Raw genomic sequence first — 17,327 nt, 5'->3', positions numbered from 1 at the left:
GAGATCCTTAACAAGATGTTGTCCTTGAATGACAAAGCATCATTAGGATTATTATTCTTTAACGTCCCTCAGGACTGACCTTGGATGAAAACTGTAGGCACTGTTCACCAAAAAGAAAACACAGCTGGCCTCCGCTGACACTGAAACCAGCACAGTGGTATGAAAGCTGCCTGTATTATTCTTAGTCAATTAGTCTTTGTCTAGAAATATCACCCAGAAAGAATTTCTATTTCCGCACCAGTCAAGTCATTAGAACAAAAATGTCGCACCAGATTAGTGAGAATAACCTCCTTTCCCATCACACCTTTGCTGAGCGATGCTGGAGTGTTGGGGTTTCATTCCTCCCTCCACCTAAGCTTCAGCATTTGGTGTTGGGGCTAGGTTGGTTTTTTGCAGAGCTCTGAGATACTGGGCTACCCAGGTCACTTGGCACTAAAAGATACCTTCACCTCACTCCTGTTTTCTCTGGTGGAGGTCTTGATGTTTTCTATTCCATGGGCACAATAGGAGTGGTCAAACTTTTCAAACTTGCTGCTCTGCCTTCCATATGGGTTCCCTCTGAGTGGAAACCCTCAGCATAACAGCATGAGAAAAGATCAGCCATCCATCTCATTGGAGCTCTCTTGCCTTTCCTAGGGACATCTGTTTAGACAAACATGGGAGTTTCTGTAAGGTTTCCAGTGACACTTGAGCTCTCATTGGAAACATGAGGTTTTAAGCCACAGGGCAGTCCCCGATGTGTTGTTTTTCCATTGCAAGGACACTGACTTGGGAAGTTCATTCATAAGATGCTTGTTGTCTTCATGTGCTGGAAGGACTCCAGCTACTGGTCTCCCCTGTACCCTGGAAACGTGTGATTTAACCCTTCCTTGCCAGTAGATGGAGGCAGAAGAATATAAAGAAGAATACGGGGCCTCTGGCCCAGGCCACCAGCTTTCCTGTTCCAGAGCTGGGAATACAGGGCAGGAGGATGTCACCGAAATGTCTATGTTGAAGGTCAGAAGTGGGAGAAGCAACACCCTGCAGCAGACAGGATAGCAAACTGGGGAAGGGTGCCGCAAGCCCACGGACCTCCCCCTGCTCTGCAGTAGAGACTGAAAATATCAATGAAGTGCCAGCTGAAAGAGGCTACGGTTGACCTCCATCCTTAATGGGAATGAGGAGGTCCTGTCATAGTAGGAGCAGCTTTTTGAATCCCTCCTCCTGTACAAGAAGTGACAGCCCTGCTCACTCGCATGGCAATGTTAGGATCAGCCATGTACCCATTGCACCATGCTGGGAAGGGCAGTCACTCCACTGCCCCTTGCGTGTATCTCTTCCTTCAAGGGAGAACCATGTTGTCCTAATATCAGATGATATTCTAAAATAATTTGTCAAAGGAAACCAGTGCCATCGGTTATCTCCTTAATGTATTTTCCTTGTGGTGCTCTTACAAAGGAGGGATGTGCTGTAATGTCAGTTTTGCAGGTGGGGTCTGACATGCAGAGATATGGATTGACTTGACCAAGGTCAAATGGGTCGCCGAGAACCAATCAGGGAATTGGACCAGCGTTTCCCACGTCTTAGAGCAGCACCTTTCCCAATGCATTTACCTTCCCCTCCAGAGCGCCTTTCTGAGCTGCGGACCTCTCATTCGGGGATTTACAGGCACTGTAGTGTATGCAGCCTCTTTGATCTGACAAGGTGTTTTGTCAGCGTGTCTCCACCTTTCCTTCCCTCGCTCCCCAGAGGGCAGTGGGAACCCAACGTGGCCCCAGGGTACAGCTGAGCCCGGTGCACAGAGGGTTAAACCGCATGGCTTTTCTTTGCGGGTCAGAGCGTCCTCCCTTAAACTGTGATATTTACTGTTTTACTTTCCCTTTCTTTCATCTGAATGGGAGGATTGTACATTTACTCCCTCCCGTCCTTTGTCCTTGGTTTGTTTTGTTTTGAGTTCTAGCGAACCAGTAAAACAGAAAGGCCATGATCGGTTCCTGCTGGGAGCGACTGGCGGTCCCGTCCCTGGGAGACCCTGCTCACGCTGGGCTCGCCTTTCGGTTGTTTCTCTCAAATGGGCTATGATTTATGCAAGGCTTCATTGCTGACTTGCTCTCTGTTGATGCAGCCAAGAGGGGGGGCTTAATTATGACAGGGCTGGACAATAAATGGGGAAAGCCAGACAGGAGTTAGGAATTACAACCCGCCAGTCCTCCCCCTTTCCTTCCCCCCCAAGCCCCCAGCAACTTTTTAACAATCTCCATCCCTTTTCCGCCATGCCCTTGGCTGGGGAATACAGCAGACTGAATCATGAGCGACATGCTGAACTCCCTGTCTAATATAAATGTTTTACATTCTTTCCTGTATACTGTGGGCCTTTATCTGGGCAGCCACCGCTGCTGGGACTTCACGTGCATCATTACACACACTGCCTGGAGTCGTGTTTGATGCAGGGCTTCTTTTCAACCCTGGGAACCTGGGAAAAATATGTTATGCTGCAGCCATTTTAGTGTAATGGCCACAATTCGCATCTGCTTTGATTTAATATTTGCCACCGGTGGCTTTTCTGGTTCTTAAAACCTAAATCTTGTGCTGCTTGTGTTCCCTTTAGTGTCTATTCCATTTTGGCCAGGGAAGAATATCGTTACCTAATCTCCCCCAGTTATTTCATATACTCTTAATAATTTACCAAGATTTATTTTGCCTAGACATATGTATCTCGATTTGTGTCTGCTTGCAGACGCAGCAATGTTAGCTAATTTAGCCCAGAGCAGACGGTATTGGCTGCAAACACTGCAGAGCTACTGTGCTGGAAGCCTGGCCACGTCACAGGGTCCCTGCTCTGCCATCTCACTTCAGTCCCTACTCTATGACGATCATGCCGTGGGATGCTCCTCTTGCTGGGTACACAGGGAGCAGTGACATCTTCCCTTGAGCAGAAACACCATGTACCAGCACAGACAGAATTTTCCCCAGTTTTGGAGTGAAAACCAGGCCAGAAATTTTGGCTGCGCTCCCTTTCCATTGTGACGTTTACTCGCGCAGCAGGTACGGCGTTTGCCTCTACCCTGCTTGCGTTGGCAGCTCCGGCTGGTTTCTATACAAGCTGCAATAACAAATGGCACGTCTTTGACAGCAAGAGGGATCTCAGGAGGTGTTGGGTTTGTGGGCTGCTTGGCATGCTGCAATCAGTGCTCTGCAAACCATCTGTAGAGCACCACCAAGTTGACTGGGAAGCACAACTGGTATATCTTGCTTCATGACCCAGATTCCTTAGAGACTTTTTAGGATGGGAGCTGATGCTGCTTGGACAGCGTATCAGAAAATTAGCCTTCAAGCCTGAGTTTGAATATGCAATGCCCCTCAGAAGTGTTTTTGAAACAGTCTTGTTCTGAATGGTAACACTATTTGCTGCAAGAGCAGGGATCTCTCTTCTTCTGCAGGGACTGACCTAAGTAACCCAGAAATATCTTAAAGAGAGCATCTTCCCAGGGAAAGAGTTTGTTCTGCAGTTTTTCTGATAAATTGGAAATTAAGGAACAGATTTATTCTTTCTTGCTTTATTATTATTGTATTTTTGCCTAGCAATGCATTTCCTTGTTTCATCTTTTTGTTTTGCCATTCTCCTCTGCCTTAACATTTGCTGCCTTTGTGGCCTTGAGCTACTGGAAAACTTCAGTAACTGGATATAGTTATCAGCTGTGTATCTGCACTTGTGTCTAATTGAAAGGATAGTTGATTAGCAGCCTTCAGCAATGCCACCCAGTGGCAACCTTGCATATGCAGATATTGCAAATTTGCCTGCTCTCCCTTTTGTTCCTGCATTGGGCAATCTGCTGCCGAGTCCAGCACTGCTTTGCTCCCACGTGTGTCTTGTCCGTGCAGCCTGGCCGCAATGGCACACTTGTGCACAGGACCTGCTTCAGCTTCAGGCACAGCAAAGACCATTTCAGTGCTGATGTCAGAAGGGTTGGTGACATCAAGCCCCTGATGGGATAGTAGAGCTTTCCTGGTAGTAGCTGTCTTCCCATGGTTAATTGATATTTCCATCACAGCTCAGTGGCATGCCAGTTTCCTGGGACATGGTCTCTGGATGAATTTCTAACACAAGTGTCTAACTCTAGGCTCCGACATACCTGCTAAGCTCTTTGCTTTCTCTCATGAGTTTTTTCCAAACATTTTTTACCTGGATGTTGCTCCCATGCCAGAGTATGACAGGGGCTGCTTGGAGCAGAGAGTGTGTGGCTGCTCCCTGCAAGAGGCGAAGCCAGCTGGGCATCCGAGTGAGAGATGCTTTTGTTGACCCCATCAGCATGCCTCATTGAGGAGCTCCTGTCTCCAGTGATGTTCAAAGGATGGCATTTAATTGCACCATGCGAGGAATGTTAATGCATGAAGTCTCTCGGTGTTTGGAGTCATGGTCAGAAGCTGTTCCCTCTAAAAGTCATTGGACAGTGACCCGCATTGTGTTTTCTGCCTCTGAATGGGTCTGCTGAGCCTCACACATATGGGAATAGCAATGAGGCTGGTTATTTTGTGCTACAGCTTTGTTGGGAGCATAACTTCGGGGGGGGGGAGGGGGTTGGTGGCAGGAGGACTTGCACAACCTCTGAGTAGGCTGCTCTGTCAGTGCTGGACGCTCCTCTGTAGCTGAGTGGTATCACTGTACACTGCCAGTGCACAGATGTAAACAGAACCACAGCGATGCGCAGACTGCAGAGAGCTCCTCTACGAACTGCACACGTCAGGCGAGCTGGGAACGGAAAAAGCAATGAAGCAGGAGTACAGAGAGGAAAGTTTTGCTGCTTTTCTTGCTGTTCCCCCAGAAAGGAGATAGCAGGGTGAAAAGCTCTCCCTTTTCTGAGACCACACTCCAGAAGTTGCCTTGCTAGTGTAGCTTTTTTCCCCATTGTGTTTGTTCATGCTGAATGTTTTCTTGAGTGTGTCATTTGAAAACCTCCTTGATGTTGAAGTAAAAAGGTAAGATGCATTTGCATAGAGGAACTTTCCAATTTATTCTGAAGATTCCAAATTATTCTAAAAAAGAGGAAGAGTAGGGTGATACCACTGGAGAGTCCATCTCCTGCCTCTGACTTGCTCAGCAGCCACCTCCCAGGACCCACCAGACTGTTGCTTAAAATCAAACAAGCTGAGGCATGGCTTCCTTTGACACCACCCATGCCAACTGTGGGCAGATTATGAAGTGTTTCAACAGGAGATGAATCTCTTTAGTTACAGAGTCATTGGAAGAACTAAATATAGATATCTCCCAATGACCCTTGCTGGGACTAGGGATGAGGCCAGGAGAATCATGCAGTGAGAGAGAGAGTGCCTACCATGGCAGAGAGGACGGTCCTTTGCATCTCTAGAGGCAGAAACCCGCTGAAGTTGGTAGGGAGGCTGCTGTATTTTAATCCTCAGGAATCTTAGCTTGAGATTGCATCTGTTTCCATCTTTCTAATTAAAAGCAGTTCTGTTTGTTTCTTTTTTATCCCAAATGTTGTCAAATCCTGAGCTTAGACTGGGTTTTTTTTTTTCCCCAAGATAGTTTCTGAGTAGCATGATAGATCTCGTGCCTTGCTGGCCCCTCTGGCTGTGTCCTCAGACCTTTATTTCCTACTGACATCCCAACAGCATGACACTCTCCAGGGCAAAATTAATTTGCACAGGGGTTTGAGGCAGCTCAGATTAACCCAGAGGAAGTCTACCCTGTACAGCATTTAAAATGATGGCAACTCTCAGACTCTGTGCAACCCAGGAGCTCCCGCTATCGATGCTCTTGGGGAAGCTGCGCTGACGTTTTGGGAAATGGTTGCAAAACAAAGCCATGCTATGGACTCAGCCTTTCTACGAAACGTGCTTAACTCATCCCCTATACTGTGTGTTGTGGCTCTTGCAGATCCTAGTGCTGCCGTTCCAGCTGGCGCCTAAAGCAGAACCAGCTGTGGAGTTAGACATTCCCATGGCCGGGAGCAACTCTGTCCGCTCTGGTAGCCAGTAGGAATTACTGAGCAGTATACAAGGGATGCTGTGCTATTTCAACCAGCAAGGTGGACCAAAGAAACCGTTTATTTTCTCAGCAAATAAAAGTGAAAATTAATTGTGCTTTTCTCTTTACTCAGGGTCTAATGGGTTTCATTGGTCCCGTAGGGGAGCCTGGAATAATGGGAGAAAAGGTAAGATTGCTTGCAACAAATTGGTTGTGAGAACTTTTGCAGGATGAGGGAAAGTGGGGCGGGAGGAATATTGTGGAGGTTTAAGTTGTCACGTCAGTGCAACACCCAGCTGGGAATGTAGCACATCCAGGGTGTCTGAGCTAGTCTTGGGCCAGGCAAAAATCATCCACTTCACATTTAGGAATTAACATGCGCTTGCCCTCCAAGGACATGCTGTCAAATATTCTCTGAAAATTTAAGCTTTATTCATTCATAATCTGCTGGAAAACTTGTATTTGACAGACAGTTCTATTTCTTTCTGGGAATGAGGGGCCCATCAGCCCTGTGTTCCCGGTCAAGGGAGGAGTCCAAGGAGTTTAGGTTACAGACAGATTTGTGCAGAGATGTGCTCACAAGCCCATGCTGAGTTGCCAATGGGGTCGCACAGGACCAGGGCTGAGCCTGCATTGAAGAGGAGGTCTCAGCAATTTCTCAGGTGCAGAGAAGGTACAAGAGTGCAGCCACCTATCTAAGCAAAGTCTAGTCCAAATATTTCCTGTTTTATTTGATGAGGACCATGCAGTCTGGCTGCCCCTGTGGTTGCATTGGGCACGCTACTAAGGGCTGGTGCCCTCTTGTGTACAGTACAGATACATGCTTCCTTCAGGAAGAAAACTGGCTTTATTTTCCATAAAAAATGTAAATGGACATTAATTTGTTTTCTATTAGAGTGTAAAATTTTATTCGGGGGTGGCTTCCAAAGACAAATCATCTGTGTCATTCATTGTATCTCAGTTGCAGACTGCTGGTTTTCATTGGTGGTTTAATTATTCACAGTCCAGCCGTAAAGATAGTAAAGAGCATAAAATGATGCATTCCACACATCAGTTCTCTCTCTCACTTTTATTACTTCAAGCCCTGTCCTCTGGGTAATGATGTCAAGACTCTGTGACAGTTATACTGTGTTCGTTGCAAATGCATTTTATTGCCTGTCTGCAGCAGCCTTTGGAAAGCCCGTTACACTAGATGGTCTCTGGTAGGGCAGTAGCAGAAGCAGGCTCAGTCCAAACTGTCAAGGCACACAAGAACTAAAAGGAATGACATGATGTGGGCTGCATTTTACAGAAGGAAGACAGAGGAATGAAGAGTCTGTGATGTGTCCAAGGTGGTTACACAGAAAATTGGTGCCTGAGTGAGCTGTCTCAATGGCAGCTGCAGCCCTGAATTGAATAAGGAATAAAGGGTTTGCCATGCAGGAGACATGCGAAGATCTTTATTGCCACTCTAGTAAATTCACATCTGGCCCTCTGACTTCCATGCCAGTGCCTTGACCACATGAGCTATCCTCATCTTGCAGATTGACTCCATAACATGATGATGTTAATGTTGGTGTCAAGGCAAACCCGGGCTGTTCTTTGAAAATCTGCCCTAAGAGATCCTCAGCACAGCTGTGATTTCCATCAGACTTCTTCTCTACCAGGGCAAACTTGCAGATGACAGAAATAACTATCATCAAATCAAAACCTCAATCAGGCCTCCAGTTGGCATAGCATCCTACAGCTTACTATGCTGTTGTGAGCTAAATGAAGTGGGAAATATGCTTTCATTAGACACAGCTGAGTCAGCAATCTCCATCCTGAGAGCTGCAAAACTTAAGACTGAAGCCAGTGGAATCCAAAGATTATCAAAGAGAACAATACAGTTAATACATACTTAATAAAATCCATGCATTCAGAGGGAAAAATATCCTTACATTGGTTTACAAGGGCCAACTGGTGACAACACAAACTCTGGGGTTTGTTTTTAATAAGCTGCTTAGAGCCTAGAAAATATTTCCCCTTACACTTTAGCTGTTGGAAGGTAGGTCAGATTTTGGGCGTAAACTACTTGGCAGCATCTGCTAACTCCTCCTTCCTCATCCCCCCAAGCACACAAACATAACACACCTAATTCCCGGTGCTTTACCAGGGCTGCGAGGGCGAGTACAGGCAGTCATGGTGGGAATTGCCACAGTCTCCAAAAAGGAGCAGTCGACATCTCGTCAGTAGAGCCATGCCTTCAACTCGCCCTTGCGTCAGCTCACGGAGGCTTACACCTTGTCCCCTGTTCTTGGCTGAGCTGTAGGGCCAAGTACGTACTCAGGGGAAGTGAGATGTTCTGTATGTGGGGATAAGTAAGACTTTTGGAATTAATAAGTGTGGGTTTTGGTACGTTAAGTTTTTAATGCCAAACGGTGGCTTGTTTTAGAAGGGATAATATCTTTAAGGGAGGGCCGTGGAGGCATCCAGCACCGAACCCCTCATAAATGCAGGCCTCCAGATTATTGTTGTTTACACTGTGGTCTCAGTATGAGCCACAGGATAGGGATTCCCCCAAAATGCCTTCGGTCTCCTTCTGAAAGCACCAGCCTTCTATTCCAGGCAGCATCTCTGTTTTTCTTCCAACTTGATTCCCTGCTCTCAGCAAGGCCTCATGACCACAGCTTTCAAATCCGTGCCTCTAAAAACACCAGAACTTGTAGGGATTATGATACTGCAGAACAGAGAGGGATGTCATGCCTTGGGTAGGAGGGGCTGGAGATCTCCTGGGATCTAGTCCTAGCACTGTCCAGAGTTGAAGGTGGTCCTGAGTGCAATGCTTGTTTCTTGTTCCTTGGTGGTTTGATGGCAATAGTAAAGTCCCCTCTCTTGGGATACAGAGGATTAGCCAATTCTTGCTGTAATCCTTTAACTACTCTGATGAGATGGATACTTGAAAGAGGGTGATGATTATTCTGTACTGGAAGCCTTTCGGGTAGAAATCTGATGGCATAGACTGCAATTTGTGGATGTCTTAGTTGTTTCATTGCTCTAGATCCCCGTTGCTGCCAGCGCAGAGTGCTTGTTAGCAAAAGTCCTCACTCTTCCCCATGCACCTGTGTCTCTCCTAGGGCGACCGTGGCTCAGTGGGACCCCCAGGCCCTCCAGGAGTCAAGGGGTCGATGGTAAGGAGTAAGTCTGCATTCTCTCGCTCTTGCTGCTGCCTCTCTCTCTGTCCTAGTGAAGGGTGCAGCTTTTCGTGGTCTTTTAGTTACATGCCAACAGCTGCAAATTCTTCCTGTCTCTGCAGGGATGGGAACGGCCATTTGACTGACTGGATATTGAGGTATAACCTCTCCCCAGCAGTTGTGTTCAGCAATCTCCCCCTCAGAGAAACATTGGGTTTTGACACGTGTTCTGCAGCTCCATCAGCTGAGGACCTGTTGTGTCAAGTAGAGGTAGCCAGGAACTGCAAGCTACAGCACCTGAAGGATTGCCTGTTTCCAAGCATCCTGGCTACTGAACAGTCGGGGTCCGGGAACAGGGATCTGTTGTTCACATCCCACCAAACTGCCAATGCAGCTGGACGTGCAGGGCTGCTTGGGCAGCACACTCATGGTGTTTTGCTGTGCTACCTGCACTGCCATTTGGGGATCCTTGTTTAGGAGTTTAGCAGAGGGGACCTCAGCAAAATCTTGTCTTGCTCTGACACTTACCTCCTGTCTATCATAGTGCAAGACCCAAAGACAGATTTTCACATTAATTCAGCCCATTCTCTCCTGGGCTGTTCAGGGAATCCAGCTGCTTATATTGCCAGCAAAGTTGGAGTTGAGCTTTTGACGGTCTGGCCTTCCACATCTGCCCCTGAGCAATTTTACCCTGACAAATAACAGACCTGCCTGACCTTGCAAGCAACCAGCAATGCCTTTTTTCCTGTCTTCCTACTTGGTGGAAGAAGGGCTGAGCAGATCCTGGGATTTCACACCAGGTGTATTCTTCTTCCTTCCCTTTTAGGGGCACCCTGGGACACCAGGAGGAGTGGGTTTTCCTGGAATTCCTGGACCAACAGTAAGTAAAGGCTATCATCACCTTGTAATACCACACAGCAAAAATCAGCATCCCATATCCTGGGCATTCATGGGCTGAGTCAAGCAACTGTGTCCTAGTTGACTTGAGTGTGATATGAACAAGAGATATGGGGAAAGGGATGGGGCATGGGAGGGAGCAACTTGGAAAGAGATGCTAAAAAAAAGTGGTGCTTAATTCAAACTTTTGTAGCCCATTTACCTAATGGGCGATCCAAAACTCACAATCCGGCCTCAATCTTTTAGCAGGACACAAGCTACTAGCTCAAGGTGTTATTGCAAGGCCCTCTATTTCTGCTGGGAATTGTTGGCAGTATGGCGATAAAGCAACTGTGTCATGTGGTGACTACATCATGCAGTGACTGCACCATGGATTTTCAGAGACCCTTGCTGGAGTGAGAGGAGCAGCAGAACAGCTGCCCCCAGATGTACCCTCCATCTGGATGGGCTCATCTGGTACATGGGCAGCTGTGTCTGGAGCGTGCAATTGATGTGGAGGTACATTTTAGTGTGGCTCCAGTTTCCCACAGCCATTGTTTAGACAGAGCTCCGGCTCTCCCAGTAGCACAAATGCCGTTCCATGTTGTTTGCTGGAACCAAAAGAAAGGCAGCTCTGGGCAAGTACAGGGAATGGATTTTGCTCAGTGTGTGAATTCCCACAGTGGTGTTAATTGGGAGGAAGATCACAGTAGTGAAATGCCCGCGCAGTGCCAAAGGTTTGGCCTCCAGATCAGCAGCAGCTCTACCCACTGTGGGGAGCTCGGGGATGCTCTGGGCCCACTGGCTGCAGCCAGCTGCTGCCTGGAGAGAGATTTCACACTTGCAAGTCAATGGATGTGAGGGAAAGAAAAGGTCTGAGGTCAAGCGGCACCTTGGGGTGACCCGTCCCTAGCTGAAGAGCAGCAACATGGCACTAGCCAGGCCCTTACAATAAAAGGAGCATAATGCTGCCTGTAGCCCCCAGCAGCGAGTTGCTCTGTGGCCCCTCACGGCAGCACTTTCTGTTGCCAGAAGTCTAGGAGGCAGCTGGATATCTCTAGATGTCCCTTTTTCAGCAACTTTCCCAGCACGTTAGCTGCTGCATGACTTGCGAGCACAGGAGAGGACAGGAGTGCGTCCTCGGCAGAGGCAGGTTCTGCACCAGCCCTGTGGTAAAGAGCTCCCAGTCCTGAAGCACTGTCTAGTGCAGCACTAACTAGTACCTCTAGTTGAGGCTGAGTTTTGTCTTACTTCACTGAGGCGTGACAACAACAGTATGATTTGAAGCAGCAGGTCTGACTGGAGATGCTGAAACCTCTCTGCAGAGCTCTGGGAGCTGAGACTGTCCTCAGGTCCTTCCGCTTCCTTTAGTTCCCTGTTCTCTTGCAGGCAAATAGAAGTTCATCCAAGCAAAACGTTTCCTCCAAGACTGCATTTTAAAAAGTCATAATTCAATAAGTCAAACTTCCCACAAAGCCAGTAAATCAAATAATCCCCTAATATCAAATCCCCACTCATTAACTCCAGCTGTTTCTGCCTGTTTCTCCACCAAATATTCATTATTTGCTTTTTAAGCCAGACCTGAGGCATGCTGTTGTTGTTTGTCCTAAACCGTTAAAATCTTTGAGATTAAGCTATCCAGTGAGCCTTATCCAGCTATCCAGTGAGCCTTAGCAGCTCTGATGGCTGATTAATTCAATAGAGGGTGACTGGGAATGGGAAGCAAAGGTATAGTCAATGGTAGGAAACTCTGCCCTTAATTTCCGCTCACTGAAGCTTGTGAACTCCTTTTCCCTCTTCTTGCTCAGCCTCATGGTACATCTTTTGTGTTAATACACAGTTTTGAAAACAATGTGTACACATAGGTATACTAAAGGTCACTCGTCTTCTCCTAAGCAGTTCCTTGAAATTCGCAGCATGGTATCTAGTTGTTCCCTCAACATTTTGCCATCACAACGAATGTTTCTGTACTTGTATTTTCATAAGCTATTTGGGGTAGGCTGAGACTTCCAGGAGGATATTCCAAATACCAACAAAGAATTTCATTTCAGTATGTGTTTATCATAAAAATCTCTATAAAACAGGCATCTGACACATCTATTACTTGTCTGTGCCAGTCGCTACTGACCTCACTAGCAAAACTGAGATTTACTGTGATTACAAATATAGTTACAGTCCACTGATTTTTCCATCTTGAGTGAGAACAGCTAAGCACTTGTATTCACTTGTATTCTGAACTTACATGCCATGCAGAAAGATACCTCCATTCCAAAAGTAAAATCTTTATTAGTGGCAGTGGTACAAGCAGTAGGAAGATCACAGTCCAATTTTGTTCTGATCCTTGGTGGAGTTTGGAGGGTTGACAGTTGGTAAAAGCTATTAATATATAAATAGCAAAACTTGATGTGGAATGTTTGAGAGAGTAAGAATGGAATGTGTCATTCTGAGGTTTTCTTTTCTGACAGCAGAAGGCACTAACTTTACATATGGGTTTTTAAAGTTATAATACAGAAATAAGTCCTGTTAATTGAACATATCCTTTAATTTTTGAAACTGATAAATATTCTAACAGAAAAAAAAAGCTGTTTATTTTTCTTCTGCATTTTCTGTATGCACATTAATGAATCAAGTGCATACAAATACAAGTTAAAAGAAAACCTGAAACCTTTCTGTAAGTGTAAGAAGAACAGGATCACCCGCAACACCAACAGTCCAAATGAAATTAGCATCTATCTGCCAGTATGAATATTTATGCAGCACTAACAGGGCAACAATTACTTGAAGATAAAATCAGTATTTGTCTGAAAAGGTCAGACTTGGATACCTAAGATGAGGTGTCTGATTTTGTATTTGGACAACTGAAAAACAGATCCTGGTTATTATTATTTTTATACAGATACTGAGCAACAGCTGCTTTTAATAGCTTCGGAGGGAATTCTGGATGTTCGACTTCTCTTCAAATCGCACCACTTAGACAACAAGCTGCAGATACTTAAGCATACTCAGCCAGGGTCCTTGGCCTAAATGTTCATAATCCAAAGACAATCAGTGAGTTAAAAAAAAAAGACCATTTATAGACAAGTAAAAATGGTAATGTCTTTGGCAAGAGTTTAATGAACCAACCTACTGGTCAATGGTCTGTGTCTGAGACCCCTGCAGATCACGTAGGGATGTGGGATCTTACCAACAGCTGCTGCCTTCCTCCTCTTCCATCTTCATTTTGTTTCCCTTTTCCCCTTCCAGGGTCCAGCAGGAGTCCGTGGTGCACCAGGGATAAGAGGGATGAAAGGCCTCAGGGTAAGCAATTTCCATGAGCTTTTATCCCTCTCCTCTTTCAGCCGTTGGAATAGTAATCCAGTAGATTAGCCTGGGGGTGTGAAGATGAGCAGCAGTTGGGGCAGCACCTCCACAGCCATGTTTCTGCTGTGTATAAAGACTGCGGTCATTGAAGCAAGTCTTACCAGGGCTGCGAATGCAAGTGACACGTATGGGTAGAGGGGTGTCCCAGTGTAGAGTTTGTCGTGGAAGTGGTCCAGCTTGTCTTTTCCAACTACCTGCAGTGTCAAAACAGGGTTTACGGACAGTTCTGATGAGGATGGTGAAGATTTAGTCATCTGAGGATGTATCTGAGCTGGGGAAAAGGGTGGAGGTGGAAGGCCAGAAAAGGTGCCTTTGCTGCCAAAGGACAGAGAACAGCTGAGATGTGAAGCATTGTGATTTAACCAGAGATAAAGCAGGAAATACTATGCCGTGAAATAGAATTAAGAGACAAGGCAGGCAGAAAGAGAGCTGACAAGGAGCCGAAAAGCCTACTCCTCCCGTGTCTTCCCTTTCAGTCTCGCAGGTTTAATATCTTCTGGCAGCATTCTGCAGGGTTGTGAGAAAGGTGTGTTTTGCATTGTCAGTAGATCAAATTATAAGCATGTCCTGTGTTTTTCTATGGGTTTTTCCAGCCCACAATGCAAGGCCTTGATTTTATCTCTACATATCTAAACAATACCACACTGTAAAGCATATGTGATCCTCACTCTGCCTGGAAAGAGCAGACCCCCAGCCTAAGGCTGTGTAACGGTACTAACTAGCATCACTGATAGTGCTACAAGTACACGTTACACTGGATAAATATTTCACAAGCACTCTGTGTCAGATCAGGTATGGTTCTTCCTGCTCTGTTTGGGTGACAGCCAACAGCAGAATGATCTCTAGACCTGCCAAAGCTGCTTCTTTTCCTGCCTGTGACATCCAACCCATGTCCCACTGAGCTCTTCAATCTTTCTTCTTCAACGGGACATTTATTGCAGGAGCATCCCTGCTTTGGGTTGTTTTTCTTTGTCAAGCTGCTTTACAAAGTATTAATAGTGAGTGCACATGGGTTCTGGTGAAGTCCCCAACAACAACATATTTTGCATTTCTCTCTCCAAGGATCTTATGATGTCTGTTTCCATGTTTCATTTTCAAAGACGTAGGCTGGAGTAAACTATACGTTTTACCCACCCCCAGTCTCTGCTTCTACTGCAACTCCTGCTTGGGGAATTCAGGACAGCCAAGGATTGCACATGTTTCCTTATGCCAGGGCTAATACTCTCTTCAAATAGCTGAGACCAGCAAAGGGAAATGGAATAACCAACTAGACAGCTTTATAACCACAGAGTTCTGTACCCTGGAACAGCTTTAAGCTTTAAAACACAGCTAGAAGGACACCAGTATCATCCAAGACCAGCAGATGCATATCAGGGTTCAGCTTTTAACTTCTGGCTGGGAAAAACAGCTTCCTTGCCTCTGTTCTCCTTGGTGGGAAGGCCCATGGATCTCATTCTCCAGCTCCACTCTTGGAGGGTCCCCTGGGGAGCGAGGTTTCTCTGTGCTACATAGCAGCAATTAACTGAGCTGTCTGGGACATCCATGATCATGACAGATGAGAAACTGGAGGCATTCTTTCATGGGAGGCTTTGAATGAACAGCAGAAAACATCTCAAGTTAAAACTACAGCGCAGAGCTGAATGGAAAACACCTTCTGAATGAATCCAGGCTGCCGACTGTGTGGGCTCTTGGAGAGGTGGGTCTTCCAAGGGGATCAGACATTTCTGCCAGTGCCTTTAATGTGTGCAGTGACAGAGAAGGAGTCCCAGCGCTGCCTCCTCCCAGCCGCCAGCCGGGGATGCCAGCCGCATCCCCTGGCACTAGGCCTCTCCTTACGGCAGGCAGCTGCGTGCAACTGCAGTGTTTGGCTCTTGGGTTGTGCAAGATTCACGCGCATAAATCTTCTTCAGCTTCTTACATCTGCATTGGCCTGAAGTCCTCAACCCACAAGGAAAGTACAGCTGACCAGGCCGTCTTCAGCTCCGCTCATACTGTCAGGAATGACAAAGGGGATATTTATTATCACAGGAGGTAAAACCAAGAACAAAGTTAGATTCAGCTGCTAAGAAAGGAGGTTGGCTGGCACAGCAGGGACCTACCTTTGGGTGTAGCTAGATCCAGACAGAGGGTGCCAAACCCTCAGGAGAAATCCTGCAGGACACCAACTGCTGCCAGCACTGTCCATCCTCAAAATGACATACCACATGGTAGAGACGTTCAGCTTTATGGCCTTCCGTTGCATTTCCTCTCCAGATGTTGAGTCCGGCAGACCCTGTGCCAGTCCCTCCCCCTGGACATTCCTCCACTGAGGAAGCCCAGACTTCAAAGTGCACCCAAACCCTGAAAACCAGAAATGCAGCAGTGGCTCTATCCCGGCTGGCTGCAGAGCCCTGCAAAGAGTCACCTCAGGAAGTGCAGAATGTGGAGGTAGAACAGGAGGCAGTGCCTGGGGAAGAGGGTGCATTAAGGTCTTGATCTTGCCCTAAGGACACCGGTATCAGAGAGGGGTAAGCCTCTGCCAGCGGGCGCTGAGCGTCTGGATCTGCTGCTGGTGCCCTGCACCAATCCTGCCCTCAACACCCGCTGCTGGACTGTGGCATGGTGGAGATTTGGCGTTTGAGCACCACAGTGATATAATCCATACAGAATTTGCGAGACAGACGTTCTTTCAAAGATCCCCAACAGAGAGGAGGAACTCAGGCTTTTCTCTGAAATCCTACAGATTTCAGTGAATATGATGTGGGAAAGTCGGTATTGTAAGGACCAGCAGATCTCCTGCCTGGAGGATTTCTGGTTTGTATCTCTCTCTCTCACGTTTTCCTTCTCTTCATACTCTCAGAAGATATTCCAGGCACATAGTATTCTTTGTTTGCTTAGTGTGTCCTTCTATTCCAGCTCTTGGTTTTCTCAGGATGGGGAAATGATCCCCCAACTGTAATTTCAGACATTACCCTCTGTCTATCCTAGTTTACAAAAGGGACGTAATTCAATTCAGAGTGGAAACATGAATATAGCCTCCTCCAGATGTTTGTGGATTCCATGAGCCCTGTTTGTGGATACTTCATTAAAGTAATTTTGCTTTTGAAGAAAACGTAAATAGCAAATATGGTTTCGATTGTAAAAGACAATGGAGACTCTTTGGGGTCTGTATTTATGTCGTGATAGCTTTTGTATTGTCAAGATATAAGTACAAATTTTAAAAAGAATTTTTTTTTAAGATTGTAACCTTCTTTTAGTCATGACAGGCCTATTGTTCCTTCCCAAGTCTTTGTTTCGCCCATCAGACTGATACTGAACAATCTTCCACAAATGTGGTTTCCCCTCTCCTCTTCCCTAAGGACAAGAAACTTGGACATGTGAGCCCAGGCTTATTTCCCTTCATCTGTACTCAGTGTAGCACTTAGACATGTGCTTAACAGTCAGCTAGTGACAGCTATGCACATGTTTAAACCTAATTATTTAACCAAATCAAGGTTTAAATTTGGAGGCGGCTGATTCAGCAAGTCCCTCACCCTATCTCACTTAAATTCAAAAGCACATTTCTGTTAATCAGCTCCTCACAGCAGGAAAACGTGTGGTCTCCAGCATCCTCTGCTGAGGATAGCGATATTAAAAAGCCCAGGTATTGACTGAGAATCTCTGCAAAAGGTTAAATATCAACTGGAGCCATGACTTTGCAACTCAGATCATAAAGCTGCACCTAAAATCCTGCTGTAAAGTGAATTCCCTTGCCCTGTTCTTCTGCCAAGGTGTCTGTCGATATTTCTGGCATTTTATCCTCTCACCAGAGGGGATGCTGGGTACTGGCTCAGGCGATTCAGAGGAGCTTTTCAAATCCCAAAGCATATTTCTCTTTTCCACTGTGCCATTCATTCATCAAGCTCCTGCATTAACTATTGCCCAGGTGAAGCCTGCAAAGACGAGTTAAGATGTGCACACCTGCACTCCCAGCACTCTGCCGCTCCGTGCGGGAG

The 17,327-nt window shown here is 46.4% G+C and overlaps 1 protein-coding gene across 1 annotated transcript in view; it reads left to right on the top strand.

The window, feature by feature from the left end:
• The window catches only part of COL27A1 (collagen, type XXVII, alpha 1), a 165,584-nt gene that overhangs the window by 96,971 nt on the left and 51,286 nt on the right, over positions 1-17,327 (top strand). The window contains exons 25-28 of the mRNA XM_010571135.1: positions 6,099-6,152; positions 9,061-9,114; positions 9,944-9,997; positions 13,237-13,290. Coding sequence (XP_010569437.1) covers positions 6,099-6,152; positions 9,061-9,114; positions 9,944-9,997; positions 13,237-13,290 — 216 coding nt within the window. The remainder of the gene's footprint in view (positions 1-6,098; positions 6,153-9,060; positions 9,115-9,943; positions 9,998-13,236; positions 13,291-17,327) is intronic.

Source organism: Haliaeetus leucocephalus, unplaced genomic scaffold, assembly GCF_000737465.1.
Source record: "Haliaeetus leucocephalus isolate CR32 unplaced genomic scaffold, Haliaeetus_leucocephalus-4.0 Scaffold306, whole genome shotgun sequence".
Lineage (NCBI taxonomy): Eukaryota > Metazoa > Chordata > Aves > Accipitriformes > Accipitridae > Haliaeetus > Haliaeetus leucocephalus.
Note: the sequence above shows the minus strand (reverse complement) of the source record. Positions and strands in the feature narration are given on the sequence as shown.